This window comes from Lagenorhynchus albirostris, chromosome 14 (assembly GCF_949774975.1).
Source record: "Lagenorhynchus albirostris chromosome 14, mLagAlb1.1, whole genome shotgun sequence".
In the NCBI taxonomy this organism is placed as follows: Eukaryota; Metazoa; Chordata; class Mammalia; order Artiodactyla; family Delphinidae; genus Lagenorhynchus; species Lagenorhynchus albirostris.
In genome coordinates this window covers 27,045,185-27,057,387 of record NC_083108.1, presented here as the reverse complement: position 1 = coordinate 27,057,387, position 12,203 = coordinate 27,045,185, and the positions used below count along the sequence as shown (strand labels likewise).

Sequence of the window (12,203 nt, the reverse complement as noted above, 5' to 3'; positions counted from 1 at the left end):
CCCGTCCTCTGTGGAATGCCTGTGGAAATCCCAAGTTCCCTTCAAGATGTTTGCGGACTTGTGTTTTAGGTTTTGGGGGTCACCTCTGTCTCTTGGTTCCCGTGTCTGTATGTGCACGCCCTGTTCTGCCGTGGATTTAAGCTTGAACATGAACTCCTCTCATTCTGCAGAAATCACCCCACACCAAGCATTTGGGCGTGTGGCTGCGTCTGGGTTCTTGCGGTGCCCCCACCTGCGCCGTTTGGTAAGCGCCTTACTCCTCCTCTTGCCTTCCCTGCTCCTCATCTGTCTCCTGCAAATTGCCCTCATCTCCAAATCCTTCTCCGCCCGTATACTCAGCCCTCCTGAGCTCCCAAACAGGCGTAGCCCAAATCATCCTGGAGCACAGTAGACAAGAATGCTTCTCTTAGATTCATCCTCCAGCAGAGAATGGTTATGGCTTAAAATTGTGAAAATGTGCTTTCTGTAAGACTGCAAATTCAGTCTTAGAGGGTTTGGGGACCTCTAAGATTTATGCCCAAACCCACGACAGTGACTCACTCTAAACCAGGATAGCCCCATGCTTCAAGACTATTGTGTCACCTTGTAAGGTATCAGCTCCTCCAGCGACAGTGCAGGGAGAAGCTGGGAGCAAAGCTAGAGGCGAAGAAGAGGCCCGGCTGGGAAAAGGGTCCAATTACCTCGACTTCCTCCTCTGTCTCCAGGTGTGCTGGCCTAGAATTCAGCAGGCCCAGCTTCTGGAACTTGTTCCTCATCAGCCTCGTGATCTTAAGCCCCGGTGTTCTCGTCTGTAAAGTGAGGATAATAAGGGAGGAACAAAGACTTGATGAAATAGGATCTATGAATATCTGCCTCATAGTAGCTACTTAATATGTTCTAGATGCACGTCTCCCTCTGCTTTTGCAACCCATTTCTTGCCTGGGTGCTCAGAATGATTAGCTAAGTGTTTGGTGACCCTAGACAACTACCTTCTTCAGTACTGGCCGATCAGTCAGCACGTGGGAGTGGAGCACCGCACCTCACCAGTGTCTCGGGTGGGACGCAAGATCCCAGCGTGCCCCCAAGAGCTTCCGCTCTCCCTGGGGAGATGAGAGCGGTCAGAGCACAGGGAAGACACTGTGGAACTGATAACATTTCATTACAATTTTTATTGAAAAATTTTTTTTTGTATTTTGAACTCCCATGAGGCAATTGGCGCTGCTTTCCACACCTACTCACCAAGTCAGGGCCAGGCCACCCCCAAGCTCACGGCGGTGGAGGCTCCTGGTGCAATACTGGCAGTGCCCAGCAGAGGCCGGCCTAGCTCTTCTCGGGCTGAGAGCCGCAGATGGAGATTTGATGGAGACTGCCTCTAAGAAAGGGATTTGCAGACTTTTTGGACCATGATCCACAGTAAGACATTCATTTTACCTCACGACCCAGTATAGGTCTGCGCGCACGTGTATTTTGCTAAACAATACTTACTCTTACTACCTGGGTGCATTCTGATCTAGTTTGTTCAGTTCTGTCCTGGATTAGATCATTTGAAAAATACCCCTCACACCTACCAATAGATGGAGACCTATACTCCGAAACTCACTGGGAATCTAAGATGGGGGAGTGGGGACAGCGGGGGGTGGGGAGATTAGGGGTCACCTAGGAAAGGACCCCTCGGTACAGCCGTTGAAAGTGTGGGCCTGGGCCTGCCACGTGTGATCCCAGCTCTGCCCTTTTCTCCGTCTGTGGCCTGAATGACTTACTCCACCCCTCTGTGCTCAGTAAAAGACAGCACTGGTTATAATAACAGCTCCTTTCCCACTCAGAAGCAAGGATGCCCGGTGTGTCGTGGGTTCATTGATTTAATATGTGTTGACACCTGTCACTGAAGATAATGGAGTAGAAAGCTCCCAGCCTGGCCAAGGTGGCCAAGAAGCACACAGACGATGACAACAGATGCGATGGGTGCAGAGGTGGTGATGATCACTGAGCACTCTGGGAACACGTGGGTATCTGGAGGACTCCTTAGCTTAGGGCCTCTCCAAGCATGATCCCGGGGCAGCAGCACTCAGGAACTTGTTAGAAATGCATGTTCTCAGGTCTTACCCAGGTATATGGAATCAGAAACTGGGGGTGGGCCTGGCTATCTGTTTAATAAGCCCTCCTGCCAATGCTGATGCATATTCCAATTCGAGAGCGACTGCCGGCAGTTACCTGACTTTGCCGCAACTTAGAGTCATCTTGGGGGCACCCAGAACCAACCTGATCACATCTGGGAGTGGGAGTCAGGCATCAGTAGTTTGAAAAAAGATTCCCAGGTGATTCCAAAGTGTAGCAAAGTAGGGCAACCACTGCCCCCAGCCAAACCTATGGGGTGGGGCATCTGAGAAAGCTTCCTGGAGGAGGTGCCATGTAGGTAGAAGCCTTAAATGCAGCGGGGGCTTGTGTGTAAACTTGGGATGGAGGGCTGATGGGGGTTCCTGGTGCCCATAGAAGTTTCCAAAGGGACCATAATCTAGTTTGAAGGAGCTGGGCTCTGGAGACAAGCCATCTGGGTGTGAATCACACTGCACACTTACTGGCTAGTGTGACCTCAGGTAAGTCATCCCAACAGTAAGAAGTGAGGTTTCTTGTATGTGCTTAATCCTCACAGCGACCCCATATCTTGGGAGCTTAGTGTGACAAGACGTGACACTGGAGAGATGGGGGAACAAAGCCGCAGAAGGCGTTATCACCGTGCTCTTGACCTGAAGGCCCCGGGAAGCCACTGGAGAGTGTCAGTGCAGGGGAGGCGTGTGGAGATGTGTGTGGAGAATGTGCTAGAGAACAACGTGCCTGGAGGAGAGTAGTCAAGGAGGGGGCCCGTCGCCACCACACAGGTCATATGTGACGGTGGCCTGCCTGCCAGAGGGATGATAGAAGACCTGTCAAGATGGTGAAATAGGCAGGACTTGGAGGTGAGGAAATGGCCCATTTCTGGGCTCGACGAACTGGGTGGTCTGTGTCCAGAGTTGGGGAACCCCCTACACCTAGCCCTACCAGTAGGTTTCCTCTTTGTTCTGTAGACGGAGGGCTGGAGATAGGCATGGTCAGAGCGGGCCTTTTGACACCGTGGCGCCCCGCCTCTGCACCCCACCACACACATACTTCCTGATAACGGTTTGGGCATCTTAGAGTCATTCCTTGGCTGAAGGCCGTGAAGGCCCGTCCAGGCGGGTTGACTTCTTGTCTCTGAATGTGTCATGCATGTTCCCACCCCCAGGCCTTGGCCCATGCCTCCCTCTCCTCCCTATCAGAATCCTGCCTTCAGTCCATCCTCCTCCACAGACACACTCCAGGGCTTGTGTCCTTGAAGCCCTCCTAAGCACAGTGACTGTCCTGCAAAGGACAGCGTCCCAGATGTGCCACTCAGTCCTGTTGTCAGGCCTGCACCTGTGGCACATGGAACAGAAGCACCTGGAGTCTGAGGAGGGTCTGCACACCTCTGCCTGTCCCACCAAGACTGGCCCAGTGTTTTGCTGAGCAGATGTGCGGGTAAGGCCCCCTGATAGGGTTGGGAGGAAAACACAGGATTCAATTACTGGCCAGGAAGGCCTGTTGAGAATTAGATTATCAGAATTGTCAGCTGAGGCCTCGGGCCCTTAGAGGCTCAGTGGGAGAGAACAGAAGGTGGAAACTTGAGAGTGTCATCCTCCTAGGGTCTTAGGGGGCTGGGCACATCCCTCTGGTTTCTGTGATGTGGTCCCTTCTTCATCCTGAAGTGAGAGGTGGAGACAGCTGGGCCCTTGGTGCCTCCCTGCCCAGCCCCCTCCAAGGCAGCTTCTCCCAGCAGCTGGCCATGGAGGTGACGGATGCTGCCAGCTCCCAGCAAGGGACAGAACCAGGGGCAGTGTTCAAGAAAGACCAGTTAGCTGCTAAGGGCCCACTGACTGTGCCTAAGGCCATGTTAGGTGCTGCCCAGGAGGTGCCAGAAATATTAAGACCAAAGTTCCGGAAACAATAAGAGAATGGTACAACGTGAAGGGCTAAATTGTGTAACACAGGTGCTAATACCTGGGGGATAGGAAGTGAGAGCTCAGACTTTGGACCCAGACAAACCTGAGCTTGTTCACCAGCTAAGGGACACTGAGCAACACAGGAACCTAAACGTCTCTAAATCTCAGTTTCCTCATCTGCTAAATGGGGGTGATAATAGCACCTGTTATTCAGGTGATTAAAAGTTTATATATATTCAGAAGTATGATACAGTGATTAATTGATACACATGATAAAGAATGTAAAGTCTTTTAGCCAAGTGTATGGCACAGAAGAAGCTCTAACAAGTGGTAGCTATTGCTATTGCTGCTGCTTCCTTCTGGTTATGAGTCATTACGGGAGTTCAGGAAAGGGTGAATCCACTGACCCTGATTGGCCTGAAGAGACAGGACTTGTAGGATGGGTTAGAGAAGAGAAGAAGGACTAACCAGCCAGAGGGAGCAAAATGTCCTGATTTTCAAAAGGAGAATAATATGGTTCCTGGGACATAAGCTTAATGTCACTCAACAGCATTCTAGAATTATTAAACAGATGGTCTGGGAGCACTTTACAGAGAACCATACTCATTCCAGAATTAATTCATTAAATCATGTCAAACCCAAATCCCCATTACCAAAGGATTTTTTTCCAATCATTCAACATATTTATTGTTAGCATGTTAGGAAAAGCAAAGGTTATCTTGGCAAGCACTGAGCGAAGCTTCCCTTGCTGTCCATGTGGACATGAGAGAGACATGTGAGCAAGGTGAGGCAGAGTGAGGTGAGGTCTGTAACAGTATGAACAGTTTTGCCCCAAGAGCTGGACCAGTGGATGGCTGTCAACCTGGAGCTCTGTCCCTGGCGGCAGCCACGGGACTCTGGTCCAGCCAGTGAACAGCCAGCGGAACACGTGGGAGGGAGGACACAGTAGAGTCATTGTGACACTTCAGGATTCAGCTAATTAGGAGCAAAAAATAATAGCAGAACAGCAGAGAAATCACATTTTATGTTAAATGTTTTTTTCCAGTGGGATAATATAAGCTCATGGTAGAGAATCTGGAAATTATAGAAGATCAGGAAGATGTACCTAAAAGATACCTGTAATTTTCCCTGAATGGCATAGTTTAATAGTATGACTAAGAAGAATGATGGTGAGAATGGGAATTCAGGGGATACCTAAGATGAGGAGAGTTCAGGATTGTTGAACCTAGAAAAGGGTTCATGCTGTATCAGTCTTTGAAGAGTGGACAGGCTAACAGGAGGAACGTGTAGGCTCTCCTGTAGTGTTCCAGAGAGCAGAACTAGAACACAGAGCCTCCCAGAGGCCCGTCCCTGCTCACCAAGAATGAAAGCACTGTCGAAGAAGCGCCCCCCAGTGGACGGGCTGCCTTGGGAGGGAGAGGTTCCCACTCATCAGGGGTATTTAAATGCAGAAGCTGGTTCTTAGGCACTCTCTTCTCTGAATGTTAACGAAGACCCCTTGCCCTGCTCTGGTCCCTTTCACCTCTCAGATTTGTGTATCTATAGGTGAAGACATGGAGGCAGAAGGAAATGTGTTATCACTGAGAGAAGAGAGCATGTTGCAAAATGCTGTGCTCTCAACTTCACTGAAAGCAGAAAGTTAAGCATGTGTTCGTTGAAAAGAGATGGCAAGAAAATGAACATTAATGTTTGTACTGTGCTTTGGTTCGTTTTGGTTTTCCCAACTTTTCTACAATCGACCTGTTTAAAATACAGTCAACGTCATGTTAAAGTAAAGTAAAGTAAATGTGTCTCTTACATGTGTGAGGCTACTTTTTCTTAATTTTTTGGCCGCACCATGCAGCATGTGAGATCTTAGTTCCCCAACCAGCGATCAAACCTGTGCCCCTCACTTTGGTAGCACGGAGTTGTAACCGTTGGACTGCCAGGGAAGTCCGAGGCTACTTTCTTTGCTGAAACAGTAAACTAGGGAGGGGGTAAGAGGGAAGAGTCTAGATAAATATTTAGGGCGGAGTTGATTGTAGAAGGCCTTGAAAGTCAGGTAGACTGTTTAGGTTTGATGGCCACTACAATGGCAATGACAAGGTCAGCAAATGACTATTTGCTGGGCCAAACTAGGACTGATAATTGGACAGATAACAGCCTATTTGTGGGGATGAGAGGACAGAATACAGTATCTGAAACTGCAAAACTCACAGAAAAGCATTATCACAGTAGGAAGCCTTATGGAGTCCTTAAGGGAGTGATACTCATTTGCTGATTCATTCATTCAGTCGAGTATCATTTATTAAGCCCTATCTGTATGCCAGACACTGTGCTATGTGCCTGATGCAATTAGGTCCTTTGAGAGCTGAGTGCAGGACACACTAGAAGATAACGTGGGGATAAAATGTCCTATTAGATGGTCCCTGCAAATCTAGGTGAGATGTTCTGAGTCTCAGGAGTTGGGGTGGTGAGAATCTTAATTCTAGTGATACTTAGAGGTAGTCTTTGCTTGCCTTGCAGTTGCACTAAGGGTCTTTTTCAGCACTTTGACCAGGGCGGAGTTCACAGCAGGCACTCAACAAACATGTGGCAAGTAAATCAGAATGTGGTGGAAGAAGGGCTTGCAGTCACTTCATGTATACAGTCATCCCTCTGTATCCATGGGGATGCTCAAATCTCTTACATAAAATGGTGTAGTAATTGCATATAACCTACAAACATCCTCCCATATATTTTAAATCATCTCCAGATCACTTATAATACCTAATACAATTTAAATGCTATGTAAATAGTTGTAAATAAAATATATTTAAATAGTTGCTGGGTGTGTGGCAAATTCAAGTTTTGCTTTTTGGAACTTTCTGGAAATTTTTTTTCAAATATTTTGATCAGCAGTTGGTTGAATTTGAGGATGTGGAGCCTGAGAATATGGAGGACTGACTGTCGTTAGCTCATTGCTGGTCATGCTGGTCATGCTGGTGTAGAAATGGCTACTGCGAACATTCCTGTGGCTCACTGTGAAAGGTGCAGGGCCAGAGATTGTATCACACTAAGTGTGTCCCCCTGAGGCTGGGCTGTGAACACGTGGGCACTGTAGGAGAATAAACTTTGAAATGATGAAGCCGGAAGCTAGTCTGGGGAACATTCTTCTGATCTTCAAATGCATAAAATCAAAAACTTTTGTTCTTATCAATTCCTATTCAAAATGGAAGTGCAATCCTAGAATTGATAAAGATTCTCTCCTTGATCAAACCCTAGTCAGGCTCCTCTGAATTCCCTTATCAACGGGGCCCTCACTATTGGGCTTCTGTGTTTGTCTCTGCATTGCCCAGTTTTAACAGGAATCCTACTACGTCAGTCAGTTTAGCCAGAATCTGCCCCTCCTTATCTGATCACCCTCGTCCTCCAGCATCCCCCACTGATGTCTGATCACCCTGTCCTGCCTTCTGCAAGAAACCCCTCCCCCTGATGCTTCCTCTTAGTAATTTTCCATCCACTGACCAACACCCTGTTCCTTGGCTATAAATCCCACTTTCCTTGCTGTATTCAGAGTTGAGCCTGATCTCTCTCCCTTCTACAAACCCCATTGTAGTAGCCAGCCCCCCTTGAATAAAGTCTTCCTGACCATCTTTAACAAGTTTCAGGAATAATGATTTTTTTTAACATAATACACACTCTTTTTCAAAATGGGAATCACATGAAATAGAATTTATCAGATTTTTGGTGTTTAATTTTTTGGCTGATTTGAACAAGAAAACTTGAAATGCCCTGAATTCCTATAGTTTACATACAAAAGAAACTGATAGAGGTTTCCCCCAAATTTAACAACAATCCCAAACATTTACATGCCAATACCATAATTTGTGAATGTGAACATAATAATTTGTGAATGTGAACATTTTCTAAACTATCCATAATCAAAACACAAGTTTGGATCAGCCACATTAGAGGAAAGACTAGGCTATCTTTCCATTTTCTCTGTGGAGAACAAAACAGTTACAGAATTGTCTCAGGAAGAGGTATTCAAAGAGTATACAGACAAAAAAAGATAGAAATACAGTAGAGGGACTTCCCTGGTGGTGCAGTGGTTAAGACTCTTCGCTCCCAATGCAGGGGGGCCCGGGTTCGATCCCTGGTCAGGGAACTAGATCCTGCATACATGCTGCAACTAAAGATCCCGTGTGCCGCAACTAAGACCCGGCGCAGCCAAATAAATTAAAAAAAAAAAAAAAGTACAATTGAGGTAGATTGGGCTGGAAATTAATTAAAATGTTATGTTATTTTTCTGGATTTTGTGATGTTTGTGGTACTTCTCGGCTTTTTTTTCCTTTTTCTTTTGTGGCTGCACCGTGTGGTATGCAGGATCTTAGTTCCCCAACCAGGGATCGAACCCATGTCCCCTGCAGTGGAAGCACAGAGTCTTAACCACTGGACCGCCAGGGAAGTCTCCTCTTGGCTTTTTTTTTTTTTCCGGTACGCGGGCCTCTCACTGCTGTGGCCTCTCCCGTTGAGGAGCACAGGCTCCGGACGCACAGGCCCAGCGGCCGTAGCTCACGGGCCCAGCCGCTCCGCGGCATGTGGGATCTTCCCGGACCGGGGCACGAACCCGCGTCCCCTGCATCGGCAGACGGACCCTCAACCACTGTGCCACCAGAGAAGCCCTGGCTTTTTAATATTTGTAATTTAGTATGCTTTTTTCCTCATTCTAGATAAATTTTCAGGTTTGTACTCATTTTAATTGTTTTTGTTATTTTGTATTCTTTTTCTTTCAGAGCCCCCCCTTCAACCAAAACAAATGTACAAACAAACAAAATAACCACACTGTGTAAGCTTCAGGCCCCTCTGTCCCTGCCCCACAGATGCATGACTTTGTGACTCTCGTTGGGCCTCCGTGTCTTTCCTCCCAGTGAGGGCTGTTGCCCTGAGCTTCCACCAGACGCTCTTCCAGGGAGAATTAAGAGATGAGCCAGATAATCCGGCTGTCAGGCCTCACGCCTGCACAGGCAAAGCACAAGACATCCAGTATTTCATCCGATCCCTACTGCAAACCATTCGGAATAAAACCCAATTTTTAATTACGGAAACGTTCACATTCACGCACAAGTAGGTGGAATAACTCCAGTCCATGCTATGGGCTGGGCTTGGTGAGGTGAGGGGAGTGCTGGGCTAGGCATGGGGGCCAGAAGTTAAATCTCTGCGGGCTGAATCCTCTTTCTCTGCACCCCCTGCCCCATGCTTCTTGGTGCTGGGCGTGTGTGATTATGTGGTCACATCTGCACACTTCTGCCCGGCTTGGAAATGGGCAGAACCTCTGGTCTATGCGAAAGGTGCAAGAAGCCACAGCAGCCTCGGGGCTCCTTCAAAACATGAGATGGGTTAGAGGCTGCTCCTCCCAGGGGCCTGATGGGCACAGGTCCCCGGGTGGCAGGACTGGGGACCGGCAGGGACAGCACTGGAATCACTGGGGGAGCTTTTGCCACTTATGTGCTGTGCACCTCACGCAAGCCTATCCTGATACAAGCCGGAGAAGGGAGAGGACAGGGACATTTTGGAAAATTTCGCAGGCAAATCTAATACCCACCCACTTCACGCATGAGAACCATGGCCTGAGCGGCTCATGGGAGTAAATGGGAGCCTGGGGGGGGGGGGCCCAGACCTGCTCACCACTGAATGAAGCACCTGCCCCTAGAGGAGCATGGAGTAGAGCTGAAAGCCAGGTCACCTGGGGTGAACGGCTGACCCACCTCCTCGCAAGCCATTTGACCCTGGCAAGTCGCTTGACCTTGGAATCTGCCTACTTATCTAAACAATGGAAGTAATCGAAACACCTTACCTTAAATGTGATAATGCACTTAGCACCTAAAGAATTAGACACGTACGGCTCAAAAACGTTAGCCACGCTAACGTAAATTTCCTTCGTTGACATCAGCCACAGGTGAAGAGAAAGGTGTAAGTGGCGGGCTTTCCTCGCTCCTTCATATTGAGGAGGCAGGAGGCAAGATGACGGCCAGAGGCCAGAGGCTCATCCTGAAATCCAGTCCAGCTTGAATCTCCTTCCAGCTCTGCTGGGACCGCCCTCTTTTGTCTGAAGCTGGGGAGACGGGTTTGGGAGATGAGTCTCTGTGTCATCCATTCCCATCCCTTCTGTGGGCAGCTGGGGGCTGTCCCAGGAGTGGGGAGAGCCCACAGACAGTCTTCCCTTGTCAGCTGGAACAGCTGGGAAGACTGGAACCAGAGGAGGGACCTGGGCTGGGGGGTGAGGGGCGGTGGGAACGGTGAAGGAGACAGTTCTTCACAGGCGTCCCCTTCTCCCCTTTTCCCTCTTGTCTGGCAGCCCTGACCCCCCAGGTGCTCAGGTCTGCACACTACCAAAGTGCCCGCTCAGGAGGAAAGGGGCTTAAACTCATTTCATGAAGGTGTCAAGGACCAGATGCAGTTCATCTAAGACCAGGCGATGCCTTGGAGTGATTTTCAAATGGCAGCAGAACCCTTTCTTCACATGCTCTCACTCAAGTGCTCAGACTGGGGAGGGACTGGGGGATTGGCACCCTCCCCGTGGTGCCTCTGGGGGCCCCTAGGGCTGAGGAAGTGAGTTCTACAAGGGAAGGTCTCCTCAGCCATGAGGCCCACTTGGCGCCCTCCCCTCCTGAAGCCAGTCAGGGCAGAGCCAGCACTTGATCAGTACTCTGTTTTCTACTCCTGTTGGGCCCTTGGTAGGTGGGCAGTAGGGACTGAGGCATGGCCTTCTTCGATACCCACCCTGCCAGGCAGCTCCTGGCCTGTGAGGCCCTCCTGGATGCTTGGACGTGGACCCAGCGCCAGGCCTTCTCTGCCCCACACTCTGGGGTCAGAAGGCCAACACCTCTGAAATTAATCCAGGCTTAATTAGATGGACTGGGACACGTGGCAGCCACAGCAGCCATTTGGTAATGCGGATAAGGAGCTGCACCCTCCTGGAGATGAGACAAATCTAATGTCCAAGGGCCTCCGGGCTGCGCCCTTTTAGATAACTTACCATGCCCACCCCAGCGCTGGGTGCTCACAGGTCCTGTGTGCTGGCCACCGGGCTCCCTGTTCTATCCTCAGATGTGTGTGATGCCTCCCTGCACGCGGCAGTCACAAGTAACAGATTTGATGTACAGACAGCCAAATGGAGGAGCTTAAAACAGAGCCGAGAGAAAAAAGTCAGAGAGGGAGATCTGTAACACAAGCCATTTGCATTCATTAAAACTATATGGGGCCCAAACAAGAAGGTACATGTGTAAAAAATACGAAATCTGCTAGAAAGGTGCACTATGCAGAGGAGACAGAGGGAAAAGGCAGTGGGACCAAGAGGAGATGAGAGACAGAGGGAGAAATGGATTTCTATTGTGTTCAAGCCCCTCCACATCTCAGGTCAGTTTATAACCGCAGTCCACCTGCCCTCCCAGCATAAGCAGCTTGCACCTGCTGGTGTCTGTCTCACCTTCCATCTCCATAGCTCCCACAGCCCTTCCTTACTGTGCACTCTGTGATGGGCGCTGGATCTATGTCTTTTCTTCGGGTTGTTCACACTCCCCACTGCCTCTCCAGCTTCTCTAAATCCCACTTGACTTTCACAGTCTAGTTCAGACCCCATGTCTGCCTGCAAGCCTTCCCTGACCATTTCAGGTCAAGCCTCTGATAGACTGTCCCTCCCTGCCCAGTGAATCCATGAGTCCCCTCCCTTTCCTGGGTGGAGAGGCGGGGGAGACAGGAATGTGAACCTCCCCAGCTTGGGATGGCGGGAGTCTCAGGTGGCAGAGGGAAGGCGAGTCCTAATTTTAGCTACAAACCCACAGGTTGTAGGCATGTGGAGGAAACATGACCTCTCGGTAATAGATTACACTCCTCGTGGATGTTCTTGGGCATATGCCCCCCCTCCTCACACACACACACACACACACACACACACACACACACACACACAGATGTCTTCAGTCCCACAAACAAGGCAGCAAGCCCAATTGTGCCTGAAACAGCTGAGCAGTTGGGTCTAAAGAGGTAAAGAACAAAATTCCACCCTCCCCCCACTACTAGTGTAACCATCTTGGGTACACGAGAGTAGCTGTGGCAGCTGGCAGAACTATGACTCATGGAAGGACACTGGGATGGCCCAGGAAGAGGGCTAGGTGGGAGGGGTCTGAGCTCACCCTCCAAGCCTAGAGGGTAAGAAGGTGCTGGAAAGGGCCCTGGAGCCTGGGCCATGCCTTCCTCTACCCCAGTCTT

General features: G+C 49.5%; 1 protein-coding gene and 1 long non-coding RNA gene across 6 annotated transcripts in view; one reads left to right on the top strand and one right to left on the bottom strand.

The window, feature by feature from the left end:
* The window catches only part of ARK2N (arkadia (RNF111) N-terminal like PKA signaling regulator 2N), a 93,309-nt gene extending 84,300 nt beyond the window's left edge, over positions 1 to 9,009 (top strand). For 3 of the 5 annotated variants that reach the window (XM_060122101.1, XM_060122097.1, XM_060122098.1), the window contains 3 exons: positions 171 to 244; positions 3,304 to 3,510; positions 5,517 to 5,742. In XM_060122101.1, coding sequence (XP_059978084.1) covers positions 171 to 244; positions 3,304 to 3,498 — 269 coding nt within the window. In that variant the 3' untranslated portion in view covers positions 3,499 to 3,510; positions 5,517 to 5,742. Of the gene's footprint in view, positions 1 to 170; positions 245 to 3,303; positions 3,511 to 5,516; positions 5,743 to 8,728 lie in introns of those variants that run through there. The other 2 variants (XM_060122099.1, XM_060122100.1) reach the window with 2 other exon arrangements.
* LOC132504557 (uncharacterized) lies at positions 7,660 to 11,113 on the bottom strand. Its single transcript, XR_009534947.1, has 2 exons — positions 10,972 to 11,113; positions 7,660 to 8,951 (listed from the first exon to the last, which is right to left on the bottom strand). It is a non-coding gene; the product is annotated as an uncharacterized LOC132504557 (long non-coding RNA).
* Positions 11,114 to 12,203: the final 1,090 nt, after the last annotated feature.